General features: G+C 38.3%; 4 protein-coding genes across 5 annotated transcripts in view; 3 read left to right on the top strand and 1 right to left on the bottom strand.

Moving 5' to 3' along the window:
- Positions 1-22,132, bottom strand: part of zgc:158263 (ceramide kinase family protein) — a 177,525-nt gene that overhangs the window by 4,327 nt on the left and 151,066 nt on the right. The window lies entirely within an intron of this gene.
- Positions 724-2,537, top strand: naa10 (N-alpha-acetyltransferase 10, NatA catalytic subuni). Its single transcript, XM_033969934.2, has 8 exons — positions 724-911; positions 1,075-1,173; positions 1,244-1,302; positions 1,430-1,475; positions 1,566-1,681; positions 1,760-1,804; positions 1,899-1,983; positions 2,078-2,537. Exons 1-8 carry the CDS (start codon positions 891-893, stop codon positions 2,258-2,260), a joined length of 654 nt encoding a protein of 217 aa, XP_033825825.1. The 5' UTR covers positions 724-890; the 3' UTR covers positions 2,261-2,537.
- LOC117373819 (SLIT-ROBO Rho GTPase-activating protein 3-like) lies at positions 3,278-12,099 on the top strand. 2 transcript variants are annotated; one of them, XM_033969929.2, is made up of 22 exons: positions 3,278-3,623; positions 5,241-5,330; positions 5,451-5,622; positions 5,694-5,856; positions 6,007-6,069; positions 6,152-6,277; positions 6,359-6,487; positions 7,125-7,346; positions 7,433-7,534; positions 8,560-8,730; positions 8,806-8,890; positions 8,998-9,025; positions 9,106-9,199; positions 9,268-9,328; positions 9,408-9,485; positions 9,568-9,696; positions 9,778-9,883; positions 9,989-10,213; positions 10,485-10,531; positions 10,613-10,829; positions 10,906-10,951; positions 11,244-12,099. In XM_033969929.2, exons 2-22 carry the CDS (start codon positions 5,264-5,266, stop codon positions 11,418-11,420), a joined length of 2,508 nt encoding a protein of 835 aa, XP_033825820.1. In that variant the 5' UTR covers positions 3,278-3,623; positions 5,241-5,263; the 3' UTR covers positions 11,421-12,099. The 2 variants fall into 2 exon arrangements, with proteins under 2 accessions (XP_033825820.1, XP_055079263.1); XM_055223288.1 differs by lacking the exon at positions 3,278-3,623 and adding an exon at positions 5,066-5,149 and having other exon boundaries at positions 11,244-11,694.
- Positions 13,510-16,047, top strand: ssr4 (signal sequence receptor, delta). Its single transcript, XM_033970081.2, has 6 exons — positions 13,510-13,712; positions 13,931-14,049; positions 14,122-14,196; positions 15,395-15,484; positions 15,555-15,620; positions 15,771-16,047. The coding sequence occupies exons 1-6, from the start codon at positions 13,661-13,663 to the stop codon at positions 15,873-15,875; spliced, it is 507 nt and encodes a 168-aa protein (XP_033825972.1). The 5' UTR covers positions 13,510-13,660; the 3' UTR covers positions 15,876-16,047.

Below are 22,132 nucleotides of genomic sequence, written 5' to 3'. Positions count from 1 at the left end.
GAGCGGTCACTTTCTGCGCCCTTAAGGTGTCGGAACTCTGGAGCCCCCATTAGTCCACGTTGTTTGTTTTTTTAGGTCATCAGTGTAGCAGTTAATATAGTGTACAGTGTAGCAGCAGGAGGTTAGGTTGTTCTTTAAACACTCAGTTTCCTTGGGTCCCTCCCACCTGACACCTGCTGTATTTGCACGACGCACTTTATGGGCGTGAGACCTGAAGCGCACCTCAGTCACTTCTGAGGTACACAGGAGTATATTTTTATATTTTATTGGTTATTGCTTATACGTGGAGAATGTAATATAATATAATATAATATAATATAATATAATATAATATAATATAATATAATGTAATGTAATGTAATGTAATGTAATGTAATGTAATGTAATATAATATAATAATTACATAATAATAATCGAAACTAATTTCCTATTATGTGTTTCATACGTAGTAAAGGCTGCCTTCCAAATAATAATGATAATAATAATAATAATAATAATAATAATAATAATAATAATAATAATAATAATAATAATAATAATAATAATAATAATAATAATAAAATTGTAGTTTATAATCAGCAAAAAATAAAATAATAAAATAATAAAAAATAAAATAAAATAAAATACTGACTTGTGTTGTGTGAATCATGAGCTATGAAAATAATGATAATGATAATGAACGGATATAGAAAACTTTTATTTTGAATTATAGTTTTTAAACCTCACCGGAAATGCGCTTCAATCCCTCTTCCTCCTTAGCTAGCTAGCAGCGAGCATTGAGCTAACGACTAGTCTCTTAAACATCTTAGTTATAGTTAACATGAATTGACTGCTCTCACTAGTGTAATTTATTTAAGTTTCTTCATAAATCAAATAAACGAGCAATCAAAATGAACATCAGAAACGCGCGGGTAAGTAAAATGAAATCTTGACGAAAGCCATGCTGTTTCTGTCTGAATGGTCTGTGCTACTGCTAAGCTACATGTTAGCTCACCCGGTATCACCAGCCTACAAGCGTTATACATGTTTGTTTTTATTTGTCTTAATAACATTTATTTTATCTTATAATCACAGCCAGAGGACCTTATGAATATGCAGCACTGCAATCTGTTGTGTCTTCCTGAAAACTATCAGATGAAATATTACTTTTATCACGGACTATCTTGGCCTCAGGTGAGTACTCATCTGTCCTTAAATTTGTACTTGATATCAATATTTCTAACATGTTTTCAAACCTTTTTAGCTGTCCTACATCGCAGAAGACGAAAATGGGAAAATAGTTGGATATGTACTAGCTAAGATGTAAGTTTTCTCTATACACAGAAATGTGTCATTCATTTTAAATCCATCTCACCTGTCCTTCGAGACAACTTGTTGTGATTTTGGGCGTTACAAAAATAAATGAATTGAATTGAATTGAATATTGCAGGGAAGAGGACCCTGATGATGTACCGCATGGACACATTACATCGCTGGTGAGCCCTATATGTGGTATAGATCACAAAACCATTTTCAAAAACTGTACCATCAGTTGTTGAGTATTGTGCAATTGATTTCTCATTCAGGCAGTGAAGCGCTCTCACAGAAGACTTGGTTTGGCTCAGAAACTGATGGACCAGGCGAGCCGGGCTATGATTGAAAATTTCAATGCTAAATATGTCTCTCTTCATGTCCGTAAAAGGTACATCCAAGATAAGACAGAGTAAATTCAGTCCATTAAGCCTATGCTATAATTTATTGTTTTATTATTTCCACTCAGTAATCGGGCAGCCTTGCATCTATATTCAAACACTCTCAAATTTCAGTAAGTACAATTTGAACTGTTTAATGTGTACCTTTGTAACAATAGTGCTATTACATGTGTAATATATATATATATATATATATGTATTCTTTAGGATCAGTGAAGTGGAGCCCAAGTACTATGCTGATGGAGAGGACGCTTATGCGATGAAGAGAGACCTAGCTCACATGGCTGATGAGGTAACAACCCTTTTTCACAGTCACTCACAATGTGTAAATATTAGGTTTAAAGTGAGATTATAATAATGAGTAAATTTACTGTCTACTTTTCCAGCTGAGGAAGTGTGGTGTGCGGGTGTCAGGACAGGAGGCACAGTCTGGGCAGAGTCCATCAGGATCTGGAGACCAAGAGCGAGAGAGTGAGAGAGACAGTGGAGGAGAAAGCAAAGAGCTGAGTGAAGTCAGCGAGGCAACAGAAAGCACAGACGTCAAAGATTCTTCATCTGATTCACAATGATGCAGACCTATAGGCATTTTTAAAATTCATCTCCATTTCATCTTTTTATCTGGGACAGCTAACACAAATCCTTTCCTAAGGTTTGCTGCTTATTTTCTTGATAAGAGTGGGATGGATATTGAGCAGTGAACTAGGTGTTCATTAAGAAGCTTTTTATTGGCATGTTGTACCGGTGGCCCAAAGTTCAGAGACAATTTCAATATTGAAAGTGGACAGTTTGAATTCATCAGGTTCTCTATTTAACATACAAAACACAAATAAATCTTTGAAATACAAATGCTTTTTTTATACTGTGTCAGTTGTGTTAATATGTATTTTCTCTAAACACAGATGAAACAGATTCATGTATGATTTTTAGTGTTGACTTTGGCGGCCTCCAGTGGAGGGTTGATAGGGGCACTTGTAACTTTTATGATGTCTGTGTGGGCACTCTCCAAATATCTGACCTGTAACTTGGCCTGGTGGCATTATTTGTCTCCATGGAGAAAGAGGAGTTTAATCCTATTATGTGGAACATTGTAGGGAAAGCAATAACATCTCTGTGGAGACAGCCATTCGCCATCAGGAAAGACACAGGGTGGTTGGTGGAAAATATAAAGAACTTATTTCTATAATTTACCATTTAAGTAGCTTGAGTTGAGAACTTTTGACACAATCATCCTACATACAACCTTGTATAGAGTTAGAGAAAATCCAATTATTCAGACAGGCCTTTTAAAATGTCAAAATCTTTGTCACAAAATCTCAAGTTTCTCACCTTCAGATTAAACTGTCAAATAACATTCATACTCATACTGCAAGTTAAGCATTCAGACCAGCTGCTGGGATCTGAGCACTCTCTTTGACTTTCCATTGCACACTTTTTCCAAGGTTACTATCAGGTTACTATCTATATCTATAGGTATATCCCAGAGTGACCCACCAGAGCTTATAAACTAATGGTATGTTTGGACAAGTTTGAGGTAGTGACAGCTGATGTCACTTAGCTTGCGTATAGCCAGAGAGGAGGGACTAATCAGTAAGAACAGCTGGTCTTTGATTGCACCAGCACAGACCTGGGGAGGCAGCACTACAGGCCTTATTGAGCTAAACTTTTGATTCAAGCGTTTTTGTTACTGCGTCATTGTTGTATAATGTCAGGGTGATGGTGTCTTAAATAGGTGTGACAGTGTGGTGAGAGTGAGAGAGAGCATTCACAGTGTGAAAGACTCAAGACTAAGAGATGAGCGGCACTCCACCCACATCCATCCGAGTCCAAACTGAGGGGGAGGAGACACGGTTGAGCGCCTACTGTGCTATTAACCAACATTTTATAGTTGTCTCTTGTCTGAAGAAGCCACAAGTCAGCTCTGCTCACAATAAGGTAAATAATCAACCTAAGTTCCTTTCAGTTAATATATTTGTATGTCATGTAAACGCACGTATGTTTTGCGCACATGTGTGTAAGAGGTTATTTAATTTGATTATTGCACTTGTAGTAGCCTATTTGAGTGCACAAAATGCCTCCTGGCCTAAATTGCTGCATACCACACGTAGATCATTAATATGTGGATGCTTGTCAAAGTTTTAGCATCATTTTCTATTTTGAACATGTTATACTTTTGTAGTGGGCACTTAAATAAATTGTGGCTTTGTAACGGTTTTACACGTAATCAGTGATTCATGTCTGATCACACTGAAGAGGAATGGGAAGTGTAATGGTAAGAACCTAAGTTGGAAAAAATAGACGCCCTGTTTATTGGAAGTCTTTATTCAAAATAGAAAATGTCTGTTTGTGTTGTGCAGAGTGCTGACACTTGATATTAGGCCTCTGAAAAAGGGAAGTAAAGGAGGAAAGGGAGAGAGTGTTTCAGCCAAGTGTACAAAGGGTAGAGAACTACTCTTCCCTTTTCTGTTTCACAGTTTCTATCCAAATTGAGCTGTGAACTTCTTGTGAAGTAATTTTTATTCTTATTAATCATAGTCATAGCCACCTATTGTACATAACAGTATAATACACTGTAGTCACGTTAAGTACTATTTATTCTTGTCCATGTGCCTTGATTGTTGTACACACAAACACAGTAAGACCCACTTCTTGTTCATATGGTTTCACTCTGTGGGCACAGTGTTTGATTTGATGTCTATTGTCAAGTCTCTGTAGTTACTTATTTGGAGTGCATTGCCTGCTCTTCTTGAACTTTGTGTTGCAACAGCGTGATCTCTCCAAGGTTTATCTTATTTTAAACACTGCTTTACTCTAAATTCACCATTACACCTGTAAAATGGCATCTGTCATTTAAAAAACATGTGACAAATTACATTATAGTTAAATCGCATTATAGTCAAACCTTTATTTGAACACTGTACTAACTTATATTGCTCACAACCTTTAGGGTAGTATTAAATTAGCTGTCTTCTGATTGGGCTAAATGAGTTTGGGTAAAATTTGTCATAAATTCTGACGTTGACTTTGACAATAGCTGTGAACTAGAAGCAGCCTCCTTAGATGGTTAGATATTATCCTATTTGAAATCAATATTTAAAAAGGCATGCTGCTTCCTACTGTATGCCTGTATGCAGCACGTGCCAATCATCCTTGCGAAACTACTTTAAGTACTACAACAAACATATGCCAGGTTTGTATGTCATGTGATTCAGTCTATTTAAAGTTGAGATGTTACTAGATCTATTTTAGGTTGCCATGTAAGTCAGTCAGAATAGCCAGTGCACAGGGCGGCAGCACATGCCAACTGGTTTGCTAGTTGTTTAGCAAGAGCACAACAACGAGGGGCGAGTTTTACGACATGTGTTACAGTAAGATGAATGAGTGCTTTTTTATTTCTGAAGTGAGAGGATGTCTGTGTGTTGTGGGATAAGATCAGCATCTAAAGACATTTGCAAATGCATGTAAGCATGTTTTTTGTCACAATCTGAAACAGGATTTCACACATTGAATGCACTTCAAAAGGCGTGATGATTATTGTATGTTTTTTCACAGAATTCCACCCAGTTGGGACAACAATGACTTCCCATGTTAAACTTAGAAAAGACAAGGTTGGAATATTAGACTATGACACACAAATCAAAGGTAACGTATTCACATATAATAAAGCAATGTTCACACTTTTGCATTCGTTTCTCATCTTTGGCACTGGTTTCACAAAGCATTTTGTACCATGTAATGCAACTGAGTTCTTGTGTGTGTCAGAGGTGCGATGCCAGCTCATAGACCAACTCAAAGTGTTAGATTTGCAGCTTGAACAGAAAAGCCAGCAACTTCAGGACCTGACAGACTATCTGAGGAGAAGGGGGGAGATTGAAAGTGAATATGCCAGGTCGCTGGACAAACTCGCTGAAAGGTTTACTTCAAGAATCAAACGGTAATGTCTGCCACACACAACTCTATTATTTTGTGAAGTAATAAATACATAGTTTTTCAACTGTGCCACAGAAAAGACCCTGGCAACCATTCAGTGAGCAACAGTTGGGTTGCTCTTCTGTCCCAAACTCGACAAGAAAGTAAGGACCACAACCTACTGAGTGAGACCTGCAGCACTTTTATTGTTCAGCCTCTCAGCCACTGCCAAGAATACACACAGCGCCTAGCCAAAAAGGTAGCTGTAAGACAATACATTTATATTCTATGTATGATGCATTACATTTTGTTGGCACATATACTGATACAATGTATATATTGCTTGCTCTAAAACCTTTATAGTCTTAATTGCACAAATGCTGCTCACATTGTTGTTTTTTTGTCTCAGAGTCGTGACATTTGTACAAGTTTACAGGATGGCCTACTCAAAGTCACCACAGAGATGCAGACTGTGAGTGTGACCTAAACACATTAAACAGTGACTGATTTTACATTTTCTCAAGACAGTCCAACTCATTGTTGTGCTTATGCAGGCCTGGCGGACATACTACCAGTACCACTCTGACTATGTGAGTGCAGAGGGGAAGTTGAAAGAGGCAGAGAAACAGGAGGAGAAGCACAAGACCGGTGCCAAGAAACTAGAGCGGTTGATAGAAAAAGTGTGTCCAAGTTGTTTCTGACATTTATGGTTGCAGTGTTTTACTTGCTTTGTCATGTTTTTTGTTTGTTTTTTGCTTTAGAGACAAGTTAAGGTAAAAGACATCTACTTGAAGTGCAGTAAGGCCAGAAACGATTACCTTCTGAACCTCTCTGCAGCCAACGCCTCCGTGAATAAATACTATCTCCAGGACATCTCTACTCTTATAGACGTGAGTTCATCTCATTACAGTCTGCCGTGTGTGTACATAAATAAACGTGTTTGTTTGTAAAAGGCACTGGGGTAAGCCATTAGTAAAACATTGTCAATGACACGCATATTTTTCTGTTAATACCTTTTATTACCCATCACTGACACGTTTACTTCTAATATTAATATAATTTTATTATGCTGACATTACTTTGCCAGTCATGATAAGCAAAAGAATATCATATACATTAAATATTGTAAATTAGTGATAGGATTAAATAAGATATGAGTTTTTGTTTTTTTTTCTTTGTCTTTATTAAATTTACATGTTTTGAATGTCTTTTTAAGTAGAGAGACTATATAATGTGCTTTCTCACATTTTAAAGTGTTCAAAATAAAGTAAAAGGAGGAAGTAGTTTGAAAGTAGGAAGAAATTAGTTTTAGTTAATAGAACAGAGCTGGCTGTATGTAATGTCTATATTTAAGCAAACATTATTCTCATGGGTAAGTACATTTATGGTAACTATGGTATGATATATTACTGTAATTTATATACTTGTGTAAAGCTTCAGCATTGTGCTTTGATTTACACTTTGTGGCAAATGAGTCCCTCATAGCAAACATTTGAGATCATGTATAAACTCTGTCCCTTTCTCTAGTGTGCTGACACTGGGTACCACCTCACTCTGTCCCGGGTGATGCAGGCCTACCTCTCCAGTAGGATGAAGGCTCAACAGAACCTCACCACTGGACTTCAGCAGCTTCAGGGGGCAGTTTCTGCCCTAGACCAGAGCCATGACCGGGACACCCTTCTCCAGGATCACTATAATGCCTTCTCCATGCCACTGCGCTTTAACTATCAGCCCCATGATGAAGACCAGGTGTGGCCTCTGACAAGTCTTTTTGCTTGGATCCTTTTTAATGTTTTCAATGCATCTTTTTCAATCACACAAACATTTCTGTCAAGGTTACTGAAGTGAGTGCAGAGAGTGAGATGATCTGTGAGCTTGATACCAGATTCAAACAGATCCGGACGAGGCTCAAAGCACTCACTGACGACACAGAGGAGGTAAAGAACCACACTTGTGTTTTTTTATATAATATTGTTTAACAGTGGGTTCAGTATCTGCTTATTCAAATTAAATGTCAATTGTTGATGAATAATAATCATTTTTCGAATCCTAGCATTATGAAATACAAAAAGGTTTATTCTGTGTTATAACAGTTATGTCGCTGGTAGGGTCTCCTAAGGGTTCATATGCTTTTTATGATGAGTTTAAGAGCAAGGCCAGTCACGTCGCCCGGATTGGTGTCACCGTCCAGAGGGATGGTCGTCCCTCTGTTTAAGAAGGGGGACCGGAGGGTGTGTTCCAGTTACAGAGGAATTACATTCCTCAACCTTCCAGTGAGGTCTATTCCAGGGTACTGGAGAGGAGAATCTGACCAATAGTTGAACCTTGGATTCAGGAGAAAAGGTGTGGTTTTCGTCTCAGCTGCGGAACACTGAACTCTATACTTTCCATTGGATGCTCGAGGGTTCATGGGAGTTTGCCCAACCAGTCCACACGTGCTTTGTGAATCTGGAGAAGGCATTCAACCGTGTCCCTCGTGCTGCCCTTTGGAGGGTGGTCTGGGAGTACAGGGTCCGGGCCTTGTATGGCAGTAAGTCAGACCTGTTCCCGGTGCTTGTTGGACTTCCCAAGTGCTGCCCTTTGTCACCAGTTCTGTTCATTGTATTTATGGACAGAATATGTACACGCACTGAGGGCCGGAGGTGGTCCAGTTCTGAGACCACAGGATATCTGTTTGGGGATGATGTTGTCCTGATGGCTTCATAGAACCAGGACCTGTAGCAGGCACTGGGGCGGTTTACAGCTCAGTGTGAAGGGATGAGAATCAGCTCCTCCAAATCCGAGGTCATGGTTTTCGACTAGAAAATAACATTAATACACATACAGCAATAGTTCATGTGAATACACTCAAAATCTGTATACATTGTGACAATTAAAAAGGCAAAAAAGAGTGAATGTCCTTTTCCTTTAAATCCTCTTAAGTATACGTTGAATAAACAACTGGTTCAACATTGTTTTCCAGGCCAGTAAAAGCATGTCTGCAGCCCAGGTGTTGCTCATTGATTGTATATGTGAGGATGATCTGGAGATCAGTCCGGTGGCTCAGGAGAGCAGCTCAGAGAGCGTTTCAGTCCGGCCCAGTGTGGCCCGTCGTAAAACCAACCTGCAGGAGCTGGAGAATGTCTACTTCACTGTGAGTTAAATCAGCTGCTTTGGAAAAATAAAATGTGTTAACTGCTCTATTCCTTTTCTGTCACATTTGTTCCAGAGAGTGAAAGACTTTCTTGTGAACAGTTCCCTTGTTTCTAAACTGCAAGCTAAACATGACTTGCTTAAAGTAGCCTTGGAAAAAGGTATCACTTCCGCATTTCTCACAAATAAAATATTTAAAGTTTAAACAAATCTATTTGGGAAACAGAACAAATTTGCAGAACTGAATTTAAATGTTTTCTCTTTTTAGCCGAAGGAACTAATGGACATCAGCCAAGGTACTAAGATTTCACAAGGTCTTCACAAGATAATTGTTTGTGTATTGTTGATTTATTTCATGATGTCTCTAAAATTGCAGACACAAAACCTTGCGTGTGAGGAAGAATCTTTCCAGCGCAAATCTGCTGCACAATCAAAAACTTTTTAATGGTGACATGCTGTCTTTCATCAAGGTAATTTAAGGGGTATATTTGTTTTTCTGAAATTTTGTACAATTTACCTTTTTTCCTTCACCTTCCAGGCTTCAGGCCAGCAAATACCAATAGTTGTTGAAAGCTGCATTCGTTTTATTAATCTGAATGGTATGGTGGGATAATAACTAATTTTACTGACATAAATTAAAATAAACATGTAACATAACAACAAACATGTCTATACTAGGCCTTCACCATGAGGGCATATTCCGGGTTCCAGGATCCCAAATGGAAGTGAACAGTCTGAGGGATGCATTTGAGCAAGGTAGGATGTAACGGTCAGATTTTCAGCATTTTCTCTCTGTTGAGCATTAATGTTAGACAGTGTGTTGGTGGCTGCCCTTCAGGAGAGGACCCTCTGACTGAGCAGAGGTACAATCTAGACTCAGTGGCTGGAGTCCTGAAGCTGTACTTTCGAGGTCTGAAGAATCCACTGTTTCCTATTGAGAGTACAGTCCAACTACTGGAGTATGCACGTGAGTGTGTGGTGAGATTTTTTACTTAAGTCAGTGAATTATTGTTCAAAACACATTATTTTTATTTTTATTTTTTCCTAGATATAAAGAACGAAGCTGAGAGAGCAGCTCAGCTTAAAACAGTTATTACTTCTTATCCAGAGCCCCTCATCGTTGTCATGAGATATCTTTTTGCATTCCTTCATCAGTAAGTGTAAATTACAGGCCAACTCACTAAACAGTGGGCTTACAAACTTGATCATTTTTCAACTGAGTGAAAAATACACTTGATTTGCATTTGTTTTGTGATTAGTGTGTCTCAGTACAGTGACGAGAACATGATGCAGCCGTACAATCTGGCTGTGTGTTTTGGTCCGAGTCTTGTGCGTGGGGCCAATGAGGACGATGTGGTCACACTGCAGCCTCAGATCAACGACCTTGTGAAGAGCATCGTCCTCCTGCATGAGCTGATCTTCCCCAGTCAGAGCGAAGTCCCTGGGCCCATCTATGAGAAGTGCATGACTGAGGAGGATGGCTGGTAAGAAAAATAATTCACTATTAATACAAAGCATGGTGTTTATTGTTCATTTAGGTAAGGTATCCAATTACTGGGTTTCAGATGACAACACAAAGTGTATTCTATAGTCACTAATAAAAATGATCTGGTTGAACATTTGTGCATTTACTTTTTGGATATTTCATGGCAAAGTACAATGTAATCAAAAGGAAAAATCTGGCTCTTGCCCTCCATCTGGGAGTATGACATAATCACATTCTACAATCTGAAAACCAATTCTGTCTCATTGCAGTGAACCTGTTATGGAAGAAGAGGGCGAAACTGTAGAAACATCCCAAGGTATAGATTGCAAGTTTTAGCTAAATATTGTGTTTTTAGCTGCTGTAATGGCAAATGCATGTCCCATTTGCTCCACTCTAGATTCAGATATGGGCATCTCAGTTGATCAGAGTTCTGTGCCACTTCAGAAAAAGCCTGAGAGACCCAGAGCCAACAGCTGCTCGTCAAACGAGAAAGGCAGATGGGCAGCTGTGTCAGCAGGGGGCAGCATTGCTTCAAGTGGAAAATTGCTTCAAATTCCTGTGGGACCTCAGTGCAAATCAAAACATGTCTACTCTCCCGGCTTTGTGCGCAGAGAGTAAGTTGCACAAAATGTTAATTGTCACAGATGGCATTTGTGTGATGAATTACATAAAGTTTTTTTCTTTTTACAGGTTACGTGAAAGTGTATCAAGTGAAGATATTGTACAGTTAGACAAGGTTTGTTTTCCACTTGAAGGTGCACTATGCAACTTTTCTCTGCAGAGATGCTCTCCCTAGAATGTTTCACAATATAACATTTAACATGTTCTATCTCACTGTAACAATGCATGTTTTTCAATGTATTTTTCAGTAATAAAACACCTAGAATTGAAAAAGCAGTGTTTGCATAGATCTGAAATATTTATGTCTACAGATTTTTAATATAGTTTGTACAAAAGTTACTATAGGTACATAATATAACTTACTTTCTTCTTTATTTTAATTACTTCTTGTTTATTTATTCAAATAGGATGTTTGTCGTCAGATGGACTCAGTCTTCAAGGAGCTTCTTGCTCGACAAACCTCACAGGATCCACCCAGCGCCACCTCCTCTCCTTCTGCCCAAGCTCTCCAAAAGAAAGGGAGGCGAGATGTACGAAAGGGGAGAGGAGCAGGCCTGTTTAAGTCTGCCGAGCCGCTGGACTGAAGCGGTGGACTTCATGAATGACAAGAAGGATGATACAAATGTAAACGGAGGTGTAAGGTGACCGGTCTGACAGCAGCTTTCAGCACATGTATTCTTAGACCACTGAGATCACTGACCCCCCTCTAATTTTTTCACAAGGAGTCTACCTTCTTAAAAGCACTTTGACTGAACCTTGTGCAACAGCAGACCTTGTCCATAGATTATCTGCAGACCAACGAACAAAACTGGATTACTTGGAAAAAAATAATAAATCTGTCACCAAATTGTATCATTCTTAGTCCTGAATCTTGTACTTACCTTAATATGAGCCATAATGTTTAATTTGGTAACCATTTCAATAATCAGCAGTTTATCTGAGTACTGTAAAATAAATGTGTTGTTCAAATTGAGGCTGTTTGGTTGTCATGTCACTGTACTATATTGTTAAGATAATTATGACTTGATTTTATACATATACATTTAGTTATAGGCTCTCTTACGAATGTATTTTTCATACTTGTTGGCTTAAAATATGGGATAGTGTCTGCACTGCAATAGTTGTTATAACTTCTAATATTCAGACAGGTGAAACTGTTGGATCACAAACATGGATTTTATTAAACTTTCATGAGCACAAAGCATAGTAACTAAGGCAGTGCAAAACAGCCAAATCCAAACAATTTTTAAAAATGAATGAATGAAAAATTAAGTAAAAAAAAAAAAAAAAAAAGTTAATTAAATTGTATACAAACATTACATCTTGCCATATCATAGGGCTCTTGCATACATTCAAATATTTTGTAATTTGTACATACAGTAATTGTTTTCATAGCCTTTTGTTAATGGAGCCACTTAAATGTTTTATATAAGAAAGTGTTATAGAAATGTGCGAAATTTGTTTTTTTATTTTCTATACTTGCATTTGTGCAGATAGAATTTTGCTAATATGAACAGATTTATAATGAAATATAGTTCTTGTTTTGTTTACTTGCAGAAGAAACAAAATGGAACATTCTCCCATTTCAAAATAAAGTCCGTATGGAGACTTCCAATAGTGTATCTCCTGAAATCTTTCCAGAACAATATGGAGTACGATGCTGAGCAGTCTCTAGATGATTTTCACAAAATGAGCACTTTACACTGATGTCCCTCTTTAACTTAAATGTAACCATATAGTGATTAGCAGGGTAATATTTATGGATAATTTTTAAAGAAATCTTTTACATTGTTTGGACAATCACACATATCTAAAAACAAACTCATTTTGAATTGATATCTCTCACAAAACGATTCCAATATGATATTACACATCACACAGTAATAAGTTCTCTCTTGAAGAGTTTGTGAATATTCTTGTTACAATTTTTGAGCGAAGTAAAGTAGATTTTCCCAAATTCAGTGTCTACACAACTTGTTATAGAGATATTTTTAATAGATCCATGATAGAGAGACGGAGTAAGTGTAAATGTGCACTTTGGAATAGCATTATGATGCCAGTTGGTATGGCATCAAAAAGTATAGCATATTGTTCTGGTGTAATTGGAAATTTATTTAAAAAATTAGGAATTCCAGGTGTGACAGTAGTTGCCCATCGCTGTTAAAAAGTTGTATCACAAAGATAATCTGTTTCTCTATCCAGTTGGGGAAAAAAATGTATCTGCTGTACAGATTTTTATTTGATTTATTTTATTATTATAGAAAGGTCATTGTTATATAACATAATGCCAGGGGGAAGGCATGCATAGAAAAAAGAAAAGTTTAAACAGTTACATTGTTACATTGTACAAAAATATTTAAAGACAAACAACCTTCATATGTCAATATGGCTTTTTTGTTTAACCTTTTGGAAATAGTAGATAGGTAGGATTTTAATTGCTTAATTAAAACAGGAAAAAACAAAGATGTATAAGAAAATGTACTTTAATATAGAATTTGCCAAACATAATAATTAAATTAACTGCCATGTTTATTTTAGTCCAAATTCTTATCATGTACACCAAAAATGTTATGCTCAAAATGTGCCGTACAGAAAGCCTTGTTATGTTTTTGAGCTGACGTGGTCGACACATGACAATCCCATAATCCTTTGCTCGGTGAGTGGCCACGTCATTGATGCGCATGCGCTGTGGTGTTGCGGCGCTGCGCTGAGGTGGACTTCTTCCTTTGAGACACTGAAGAAATCACGAAGCAGTAGTTTACCTTCACGTTAGGAACTACCGAGGACACCAAAAAGAAAACAAACAAAAAAAAACAATTCAACGATGATCCGGATAGCTGCTTTTTTACTCGCTCTGCTTGTGGCCGTATGCTCAGGTACGTTTGAGTTTGGTAGTGAAGGGAGTTGGTTGGCTTTAGGTAAAGCTAGCGTTAATGCTAGTTACACAGCTCCTGTGGAGCAATGAATTAGTGAATGAATAGTTTCATAACGGCCGTATTAGCACGCATGCCACTGTTACAGGCATGTAAGATGCTTCATGTTGCATTGTGTCTAAATGTTCAAACTAAGTGTAACACGATTCAATCTTTGACAGGAGAGAGCTGCACGGACCCTGTCATTACTCCATCGGCCTACACCACGTCAGACGCAGTCATCTCCTCAGAATCTGTCTTCATCGTTGAGCTGAGCCTGACCTGTGCAAATGGGGCGCAGGTAACCACTAGATACAAAGTCGTATTACTAGATAATAACAGCATGCACTCACACTCATCTGTTTGTGCCCAGAGTGTGACCCTATATGCAGATGTGAATGGCAGACAGTTCCCTGTGACCAGAGGCCAGGACGTTGGCAAGTACCAGGTGAGACAATAGTTCAAATAGCAAAAGACGAAATTTAAATCTGCCAATTGGACAAATCGTTGTAGGAGTGAAGACTTTTTGCTGCTCATCCTGGATGATCCTGGATGAGTAACGTCTTCATTCCTACAACGATTTGTCCAGTTGGCAGATTTAAATGAGGGGTTACAGAGACAATAGTTCAAATACGTAAATGAATGACCCATGACATGAATGAATTACTTAATGGGACAAATAACTGAGTATTACCCTGTATCCAAAATAGTTCAATCCTTCTGAATGAGAGATGAAACGTCTTCAGCTCAAAATCTGGTCCAGACTAAGATTTGTGCTGTGTATTAGGCATTTATTTGATGCAAACCCTGCACATCTAAATAGAGTTGGGCAGATTTTTGTAATTTTTTATCTATCTATCTATCTATATATATATATCTATATCTATATCTATATCTATCTATCTATCTATCTATCTATCTATATATCTATATATATATATACACACACATGCACACACATTAATTATTATTGTGTCTTGTCCACAAATATGCCCTTTCATGGGCTTATAAGACACCATTAACAAAGTACAGTATGCCAATTGCCAGGCATGTCTTACAAACACAAATGGACTCATTTAAACAAACTAGTCTGCCGCTTCTTCCAGGCTTTACAGAGAAATTATGCCAACTTATAAACACTGGAATTAAACAACATTTCAACTTGTTGTCGTCGTCATTACACCAGAACATATCAAACGAATGGTTCAACAAAAAATTTGCTTCACTTTCCACTTCTCCCAATTTCCACAAAGCACAGTGTCTGTCTTCTTCATGAGTTTGAGAAAACCTTTGTTTCTAAGGCCAAGTGAAGGATTCCTTTCTTCAGCTGTGCAATCAACAATCTTTGATTCCCGTTCAAATTTGCTCTGACAGCAATATATATCTTGTTGTTTTGAATTTGAATATTTTAAATATTGTTTATTATAAAAGCTCATTAAAATGAAAATTGCATATTTCTGCAATTCTGTGACTTAACAGTCCTTTTACATTAGATTAAAACTTAATCCCCAAATTATACTGATGGACTGACACAATATTGTCTTTCTCGAGACAATTGTCATTTTTGTCAATATCGCTCACCCTTACTTCTAAATCTTTTTTTCCTTCCTGATGGGAGATATTAATTTTAGTTTATTTGGTTTCAGGTTTCATGGAGCATGCCTCACAAACAGGCTGCCTCTGGGACATATCAGGTCAAATTCTTTGATGAGGAGTCCTACAGTGCTCTGCGCAAGGTTTGTATTCAAAGCATTCACCATAAAATGAATTTCACGCAGATTTATTCATTCTATGATCTATTTTAAGGCCCAGAGAAATAATGAAGATGTAAATGCCATCCAGCCCCTTTTCTCCGTCAACATTGACCATCGGGTAAGATTTAGTCAGTAAACCTATTGTGGTTTTACACACACAAGAATATATTTTATTTATAATAATTTATACTTATTGCATTGTTTTACAATACTGTTGCTTTAGTTTGTGGAGGTTTTTGTGCACATTAATCTTTTATTCTTTCTGTAGGGTGCCTGGAGCGGCCCATGGGTATCAACTGAGGTAGTGGCTGCACTCATTGGCATCTTGGTCTATTACTTGGCTTTCAGTGCTAAGAGCACAATCCAGGCATAAACTGAACACTATTGTTTTAACCACTGGATCATGATGAGATCATTATCAAAGACTGGCTTCTTAACGGACTTTATCACCATCTTTTAAGTACCGTGGCATGTTTTTACTGCCACAGTGTCTACTTAAAGAAGTTCTGCTGCAGTCTTTGTACTTTTTATTCAGACTGTGTCTGTGCTCTCAGTCTTGGCCCTCAACAGCTTTTCTCCTTTGTCTTGTCAAAACATATTTTTGTAGTGTTTATTAAATCTGAACCAATAAACCTGGACCACAAGTTTGAAGTTTATATAAACCACCTGGATGCACTGATCAAAGATCAAAAATGCTTTAGGTATGTCAGTAATGCGAGTGCACTGACTGATGCAAAGGAGCTGAATGGAAATGTCTCTTGAGTAAAATGAATAAATGTTTTTTTTCATTTTGCAATGCTTAATGTATTTATTTGTGATGACCACAGACAGACTGCCTCCAGAGAAATGTTCCTTTCCTCTAAAGATGGTCTTATAGATTAATGCCATATGCTTTCTTGCACTGTGGAGATCTGCTCATTGTTGCTTGTGGTGAGATTTCAGAGTCTAGACAACTCGGAGTGTACTGACTTCATTTAGATCAAATGACCTCCCTTGACTACTGCTAAAGGGTGAAAGATGGTTGGCCAGATATCCTCTTAAAACTTATGAGTCCTTCTCTGGAAATGTAATTTGATACAGTTGGTAGGATTTAGCTAATACAGCACTACATGCTTCAAATGAAAACAAACCTGTATGGAGATTACACAGTTTAGTCATATTTGTCCATATGGTCGACTGAACCCTGAAGGTAAGCGGGCTCATTTTGGAGAGGGCCCAGAGTGGACATGGTTATTTCTGTCCGTGACATTCCTAGATAGCAGAGGAGGCACAGACACACAGCAACTGATACAGGATCCCCTCCTGTACAAAACACCCTTTGGTTTAAATTATGCTACAGGCGCGCATTAGTGACATTCTTTTTTTTAAGAATCCAGTTTTAACAGCTCAGATAATAACTTGCAGTGACAACATTTGAACGCGCGGGGGCAGCCGTAGCACAGGGGCAGCCGTAGCACAGGGGCCGCTGTTTGTGGCGCAGGTTAGAACTAAACTGCTCAGTGTCCACTGCCAAGTAACGTTTTACACTCAGTCTTTCAGCTGTTAGCAATGTAATAAAATGGTTTAATAGTCTGTAACAGTTAGTTTTCATCACTCAGATTTGGCATATGTATAGGTCCATAGAGTATACATTTGTGCCTGTCTATTTCAGCCTTTTGCCCCATGGAGCCGAGCACAGGCCGCACTTCTCTGCCTCATCCTCAACAACACACCAAGTTTTCACTGGTTCCTCGAGACTAATGTTGTATATGAATAACATGACCCTCCAGCATAAACACTGCACAGAGTCGGGAGAATTCGGCAACTTTCTCAAATGACAGGTTTTTTGTCACTATTATGAAATGCGCAGAGTCTCTGAAGGGGAGTGCGCACATGTCAGGCTCTGTCTTCTATCACCTTGGCAGCGGGAAACAAAGACGTCATTACGCTGGCTGTTCAGAATACGCACATAATCCCCCTGGCAGGCTATTACTGTGGGAAATAAGGTAAGCAAATATCACAAGACGAAGTGCGTTTTACTTAGAAGACATTAGGCCTGTTGGACAAGTGTTGGACAATGTCATTGCACGTATATGTCTATATGTAGGATTTCTTTCTTTCAAATCATCAAACTGAAACTGTGTTAAGTCTTGCAGCTACATGCAGGCCAGGGAATGGTTGGGTCATTGTTGCCTCTTAAATTATGTAAAAGGATGTCCATGTTTTTCATTGCATGCACTCCCCTCCCTCTTGCAATATGACCCCTATGACCCACTGTATAAAATTGGCAATAAGTGTGTGATAAAATGTGAAGAAAATACTGAATAAATAAAAGTCTAAATAGAGATAATAAAGAAATAGTGCTGACTCTAGTCTTTCCTGTACAGGGGTTTTATGGCTTAGCCCAGGTTTACATGTGTGGGGCAGTATCACTTCCTTGTCCTCCTATTGTTTGAAATTGTTTTATCACTTGGTTTTAGAAATAAACATTTAGAGACATTTGATAGCTTTAATGTTGGCACTGTGGCAACAGTACGTGGAAAATCTAATTATTACTTATGAATAAAACCCTTGTGTGGCTTCTACTTGCATGCTGGTTCAAGCTGTTTGCCTGTAGTGTTTACGTCTTTGATGACTGAACTGTAAAAGACACCTTTAGAATTGTGTGAGGTAAACAGTAAATATCCACTTCTGAAAAAATCTGGTAAAAATGATGAATGTAGCCAGACACAGGAGCAGGCCTAAATTCTGTAGTCCATGTTATTATGAGATATTGGAAGTATTTTAAAAGGTCTAACTCCATGCAATTAAATTATTAATAGTGAGAAAACTGTATTAAGTAAGACAGGATTTTGAGTGTGCTTTGAGGCAGAGCTAAGGGTGACACCACACATCAGACAGACTGAGATCAGTAATGTGGAAGGAGGAGGAGTCGCACGAATGATTCCCACATGAAGTCACGCTCTGTCCCACATACGAACACTGTTTTTACGGCTTTCTTCACACGTTTTGTAGAGCCCAAAAACAAATGGTGGGCAAACCTAATAATCAGAAAACAGACTGTATGTCTTTGCGCCTACTTCCCCTTCCGACCACTGAAATAATAACACATATTGTTCTGCTTAAGTGTGGGTGTACACTGGCACTCGAATGCACTGAAAATATTGAAATATAGGCTTACTTAAGTACAGTTTTTAGAGCATATTCTAAAAACATGCACTTCTAGATACAATACTTCCTCTTCAATCAGTCAGTTAAAAGGTACACTATGTAATTTTTCTGGTGGGAAGTCTAGCACTTGTCTCCAAGGAGATGTCCTGTTTTGCCTGGAGTGTTCCACAATATGACATTAAAATCTTGCATTTTTTTAACTGATTGAGAAAAATGTCTTAAAAACACATGAATTCTTACTGTGAGGTTAGGTCACCTGCTTGTGTCCTTGGAAAGAGATACGTTTAATATAATAATGTGGAACATTATAGACAAAGTAATAACATCTTCATGGAGTCAAGCACAAGGCGAACCCTTCACCAAAAGTTACACAGTGCACCTTTAAAACACTCAGGACACTCAGAGTTAGTGGTGGTGGAGAAGATGAAGAGGCTGACAGGCTGATGGTTCTGCTGCTGTGGTGAAGGAGAGAACAATGATCATAGCTTTTATGGACAGTGCTTTTCGATTATTCCTTTGTGTGCCTGCTTGTGTAATGTTTTTGTCATTACTGTTCATATTTTCAGTGGATTTCTGTGATTGGATCTGCAAACAATGATACTAATGAAACGTATTGAACCTTGAATTTACACATCTGCTTCTACAATAAAGTGGTTACTGAAGTGGTTATCCAGCTGGTATGGAAAGTGATTTGCATAAAAGTAATCATAGCAATAACAATTACAACGCCAATACTGTATTGGGTAGTAGTAAGTTGCGTACTTTCACATCCCGTTTTACATGAGTACACAGAAATACCTCTCCCTCTGTACTTTCAAAGACCCTTTCCTCTTTATTCTTCAGTCTTTGAGCATATTCCTGAAACAGTCGATAAAGTCAATAACAGGCCCATATGTGCTTTTGTCTTCTTTAGACTCCCTGATAATCCTCTTTCCAGTCAAGTGGCCCTTAAAGAAACATCCTTATACGGACAAAAGCCCCAATGCCTTCACTATAACATGAGACACTTCTGCTCATATCACACTCAGAGGTCAGCCACGTCTAAAGACTTATTTTCTTTGTGTTCGGCTCAGAGCTGGCAGCGGGCCCTCATGTTAAACGGGAGCAGACACATCACAACAAACCAGCAGCGCATGGGCCCGTAAATCTTGTGAAAGCATGTCAACTGAGTCTCCATAAAACAGGTTTTTATCAGGCTCTGGCCACATACCATTTTTACTATAACAAAATTGCAGGCTTTTGTTTTATTGTGAATACTAGGCAGTCTTTAGGTAATCAAAACAAGGCGGGCAAGAGTGATAAACCCCAGCTGATCACAGACAGCACGAGAGTATTTCTCCTCTCATGCTTACTGTGTACATAGAGTGTATGTATTGAAAATATCTAAAGTGTGACTATATTTGGCCAAAAACAGCTGCTATCAAATTCTCGATCAAACAGAGAATATAATTGAAAGGGATGTGAGAAAATAAATAGTATGGTTCTACAAACATCTAAAATAAATTAAGCAGTGGGCCTACTGTTTGGAAAGATTCTTGTTGGCAATGGGAGGAGGTCTAAGCATGAATAGAATGTTTTATTGTGTTCCTGGGTAAACATATACTTGAGAGAAATTTGATATTTGAAATTATAATCATCAAATCTCTTTTTGGATAAGTATTCAATAGTAGAAGTCACAATAACAAGTTTGGCAACTCTACCCATGCACATCAAAAGCAAGTTTTCAAAAGCTGCATGTTGTGAAGAGAAAAAGTGAAATTAAAGTGATTTCCAAAACAAATGGTTAGATGGTTTTGACAAAACGGTATTTTAAAAGGATTTTTGTGGTTAGGAATAGTATTTTCCAAGAGAGGCAAAGAAATATTCTGCCTGCAGTGATGTCTGATGCTGTACTCAAAAACATGAGGTGGTTGCATAAGACAGTGGCTGAGACACAAGCCTTTTACCTCCCAGTGTCTATAAGCTCGGCGATGGCCAGGTCTGTTTAGGGCTTCTCCACTTAAGAAATGCAGACACATGTAAGGCTCCTGGCTCCAACAGTGATTTACACAGACTTTTTCAGAGGCTGGGGGCTGCCGCCGTTCTTTGGAGCCACTCACTTGGACCATTTTTAACCAGCATTGGATTGATTTGCCAGAGGGGAACTCACCTAGCCCCCTGCCCCATGTGACAGCATCAGAGCAGGGTCGTTTATTTCACTTATACTACATAACAGCTCTGACAGGAAACCACAGGCCACTGTAATGAAGAAGTGACCTTGAGTTTGGATATCACTTAAATCCAGACTGCAGTGAGCATCAGGACAGAGGTGGCACCTGAGGTAGACTGACAAACACTATACTGTATCTCAGTCTGAAGCATCAATCAATGCACTGACACCAGAGGAAATAGGATTTGTAGAAACAAATTGTGTAGGCTCACAAAATGACTTAAGTATGTACATTAATTTTAGACAGCATTTATAAATTTGACTTTAAATGTCTTTTATTCAGGCAGATTTAGTTTGTTCTCCTTTGTACAACCCCACTTTATCCAGACTTAGTACTGACTTAGATCATACATCTTATTCACTGCACCCACTTATTTCTCTGTTATTTATCTATTTGGATTTTGGTACTGAATATTGCAATGTGGTTTGGCTTGAATTCTGTTCTGAACTTCCACAAGATGCACTAGTGACAAACAAGCTTTTTCTACTTTTTAGTATTTTGCAGGTATACCTGAACTGGTGAGTGATGTTTTTAAGGGTCTAGGGTCCTTTCCAGGGTCCAGACAGTGATAATGTCAGCATATGGCACAGCTGCACTTGCCTCGTGAACATCTTTTTGGCAAGTTAGTTGAGTAAATGAGTTGTCACCTTAGTAATATCCATTATACCATCTTTTACTGCTTTTACAAATATGTTACCATAGGTAAGTTGTAATTCATTTTGTCAAGTGGCCATACAGAATCATCCACTTGAAAAGAGTACACTGCAGCTCAAAAGTTCACGTCCTGCTCTGTAAAAGCCTAATGGACCTGTGCCATTAATCTGTGTGCAAGTGAAGTCTGGCCCTTTCAACACACAAGAATCATCATTTGACCTTTCAACTTCCCGACAGGAAGAGGAATACACAGGGACACCCTGAGGCTTTGGGAGAAGTTAGTCTATTTCCTGATGAAACAAAAGTCGGTCCCGGAACGCTGTTGCCATGAGCCGTTCATTTGGCACAAAATCAAAGTGTCCCGTTCGTGTCGGGGGAGCAGATGTAGACAGACGTGTTCCAAGGCCCAAATGCAAGACTGGGCTGAGGAAGAGATGAGCCCTCTGCTACAACCCAGACCAACCCTGTCAGCACGGCATTGTACTGCTTATATAGATGTAATGATGGAGAAAACTGATGAGCGAAACGAAGAGCTCATTACTTCCAGGAAAAATGACAACGTGAAATACATAGCCTGGCCATATACAGTTATATAGGCTACGCACTAAGCATATCC

Source organism: Periophthalmus magnuspinnatus, chromosome 7, assembly GCF_009829125.3.
Source record: "Periophthalmus magnuspinnatus isolate fPerMag1 chromosome 7, fPerMag1.2.pri, whole genome shotgun sequence".
NCBI lineage: Eukaryota > Metazoa > Chordata > Actinopteri > Gobiiformes > Gobiidae > Periophthalmus > Periophthalmus magnuspinnatus.
This window is presented reverse-complemented; position numbering and strand designations above follow the sequence as displayed.